The 3,472-nt window shown below is 48.4% G+C and overlaps 1 protein-coding gene across 2 annotated transcripts in view; it reads left to right on the forward strand.

Moving 5' to 3' along the window:
- Positions 1-2,914: 2,914 nt before the first annotated feature.
- The window catches only part of LOC122080743 (late embryogenesis abundant protein At5g17165-like), a 3,141-nt gene continuing 2,583 nt past the window's right edge, over positions 2,915-3,472 (forward strand). The window contains exon 1 of one of the 2 annotated variants that reach the window (XM_042647559.1): positions 2,915-3,220. In XM_042647559.1, coding sequence (XP_042503493.1) covers positions 3,099-3,220 — 122 coding nt within the window. In that variant the 5' untranslated portion in view covers positions 2,915-3,098. The remainder of the gene's footprint in view (positions 3,221-3,472) is intronic. The other variant, XM_042647561.1, reaches the window with a different exon arrangement.

A 3,472-nucleotide genomic window follows, 5' to 3' on the forward strand; every position in this document is an offset into this window, starting at 1 on the left:
ACCTTAAGCCCTTACACACTAAGGCATGCAAGCCCGAGCCCCGGCTCGGCACATCAAGCCCTTATGCACTAAGGCATGCAAGCCCGAGCCCTGGCTCGGCACATCAAGCCCTTACGTATTAAGGCATTTAAGCCCAAGCCCCAGCTCGGCACCTTAAGCCTTTACACACTAAGGCATGCAAGCCTGAGCCCCGGCTTGGCACATCAAGCCCTTACGCATTAAGGCATTCAAGCCTGAGCCTCGACTCTGCACCTTAAGCCCTTACGCACTAAGACACGCAAGCTCGAGCATGGCTCGACACCTCAATCCCTTACGCATCAAGGAACGTAAGCCAGAGCATGGTTCAACACCTCAAGCCCTTATGCACTAAGGCATGCAAGCCCAAGCCCGAGCCTCGGCTCGGCACTACAAAAGACCTTAACATAAGGCACCCCAAAAGATCGAGCCCAAGCTTGGTATTCTCTAAGACCGAGCCCAAGCTCGACACCCTTGAAGACCAAGCCCAAGCTCAGCATTCTCTAAGATCGAGCCCCAGCCCCCTATGGCTAGGCCCAGGCTTGGCACCTCAAGAGCTTATAAACTAGACATGGAAGATCAATTCCGAGCTCAGCTAGGGAACGGAGCCACACTCAGACAGTTGTACTGGTCCTTATTCTTCCAACAGTTACTTCGTGTCGCGCTCGAAGTAGAAGAAAATAAAGAAAGAAGCACAAGAATGTTAAGAGATGAAGACATCAAAATAATTTTTTCATTCATCAAAAAAGTGGAAAAAAACCCTCAAAGTACATCGCTCCAGAAGGAGACATCTACATAAAAAAAATATATATATATACAAGGCTAATCTCGGGGGGCTAGTCCACGGGCCTAGATCTTCACTTGTCTATCCTTCGAGTCGGATCACTTCTTCATCAATATCGATCGAGCCACAGAGCTGCACCAAAGTAGCAGGGCAGGAACATGCTACTTATAGTCTGTCAGATTGTAGCCTAGCATCTTACTCAGGATGAACTAGATGGCATCGTCCGAGCCGACCTGAAACGAAGCAATGTTAACGTCAATCAACCACTTCTGATAGGCCTAGGGGTTCAGCCACCTCGTTGGCTTCCAGCTTAGCCCGATGTTGCCTTTCCAGCTCGCCAACCCTAGCTCGAGCTCCTCCTCCGTGCGAGCGCCCTGAGTCTCGGACAACTCATCCTAGAGAGCATCACTCTCCTTCGTCAAGTTACTGTTGGCATTGAGCTACTTAGCAACCTCCGGTTTCAGCTCTCCAGTTATCAACTTGACATCATTGGCACAGACCTCCTCAGATGGGGCTATTTTCTTCTCAACCTCCATTTGGCCTGTGATCTTGTGCGGCTCCCCATGAAGGCGCTTTGCGTCCTCCTTCACCTTTGAATAAGCGACAGCCACGCCCTTAAACCGTTGAGCAGCCTCGACTGAGGAATTGAAGTAGCGCATTTCGCACCGAATAGACAGTGCAGGTCGTACGAAGGTAGAGATTGAATTAAATGCTTTAGCAGATTGATCCGAACTGCTAGAGCAGGGGGCTGGTGATGAGAGAATTTCTTTCCAACCATGGCATGGGCAGGGATCGTCCTGACCAGTGCTGCACCTCGGCCCCCCATCAGGCCATGCTACCACCTCGGCCCTCCATCAGGCCATGCTGCCACCTTGGTATCTCATCAAGCCGTGCTACTACCTCGACCCTCCATCAGGCCGTGTAGCCACCTCGACCCTCCATCAGGCCGTGCTACCACCTTGGCCCTCCATCAGGCCGTGCTACCATCTCAGCCCTCCATCAGGTTGTGCTGCCGCCTCGGCCCTCCATCAGGCCATGCTACTACCTAGGCCCTTCATCAGGCCTCGGCATCTCATCAGGTCGTGCTAGCACCTCACCCCTCCATCAGGCAGTGCTGCCACCTAGGCACTCCACCAGGCCATGCTACCAATCACCTAGGCCCGACCAACCTGTGACCTCGGCTCGACATAGTCAAGTAATGCACCCAGAAACGTGCACACATCCACTCCTACATTCAAGGGACGTGATCTCTGATCACGGGGGCAGAATTCCTTCTACTATACGTCATCAGAGGCATCCACCCCTCTCACGACTTGCACCTCCGAGATCAATGGAGAATACTCCTAGAATATTCTTTGGAACCCGGAATATTTCCAGAATCATAGAGCCACTCCCCTTGAGGACTCTACGCGTGAACCAAACTCTCCACAAACTCCCCTCCTTCTCTCTTCATCAGCAGCCTATAAATACCAAAGTAAGCCTCCATCATGGGGATCAATCAATCACTCCTTTTACTAGAAAAACTCTCTTGAGCATCTGCTGTGGAAAGATCTGACTTAGGCATCGAAGAGTCTCCTGTCGGGTCAGCTCGGTTCTCCCCTGTCCTCTCTTCTGTGCATGTCGGCTGGAACACCAGGAACTGTGCGGAAGGTCATCCGGTCAATTTTTACCGCATCAGTATCCATGAGTCAATCCATTCTGATTAGGATCTAAAGGATACCTTTCCAAATGTGTTCATACTTAAATATTTAGATCAATTCTATATCAAAAAATCCAAATTGGTTTTGCATCAGCTTTGAAGTCACAATCATGTTTTCATTCAGACCCCAAAATAAATTGGAGTTGGTAACACGCAATGATCCATTCCACATCCAAACCCGACCCATTTGTCCATGAAATTCTCCGCGTAGAAGCCAAACCGTGCTTATGTAAAGGGAAGGATTCCGTTACTTTTAAGGGTAGCCGTCAAAATGTAATGTTAGATTGGACGGAAAAGGTTAATAACACGGAGTGATACGGAGTCGTTGGGGACTAAGGATGATCGGTTGTTGTGCGGGTGTGTGTGGCTTTGATCGGGAAACACATGTAAAATAGAGAATAGAGAGAGAAACAGAAAAAGAGATGAAAAGAGAAAGAGAGGAACTACTACCCAGTGACTTTAAGTCCAGCTATAAATAGAGATTTGGGGGCGGAGAAGTAGAGGTATAGCCAGTCGGTTGAGCTCTTGTTAAGGCTCCAAGCGCATCTGAAATCTCCATTACAACTAAGTTCCTTTTGCTTTCAAGTCACTCTTTATTGTATGGCAGCCAATTCGCAGAGCCGAGGGATCGCAAGCTTAGGGAAGCGATTCGTCAACCAGATCTCCAACGGGAGCCTCCGCGATCCCGCTCGAGTTTCTTCCTCCCAAGCCTCTGCTCTCAGGTAATAACCATTTCATACTCGTTCTTCTTTTTTTTTTTTTTTTTCCACATTTGAAATCAGGTTCAGTTCCTTTGAGATTATGATTCGGAGTGTTTAACAGTTTCGAGACTTTTCTGTTGATTTCATTTCCAGAAATTGGTACTATGTCGGTATGATTTGAAGAAATTTTCCTCGAGAAATATGAAATTTCGTTATGTATAGATGTTCGCTTCTGTGCTTTTTTTTTTTTCTTTAGATTATCAAAAGCGATAT

Source organism: Macadamia integrifolia, chromosome 6 (genome assembly GCF_013358625.1).
Source record: "Macadamia integrifolia cultivar HAES 741 chromosome 6, SCU_Mint_v3, whole genome shotgun sequence".
In the NCBI taxonomy this organism is placed as follows: Eukaryota; Viridiplantae; Streptophyta; class Magnoliopsida; order Proteales; family Proteaceae; genus Macadamia; species Macadamia integrifolia.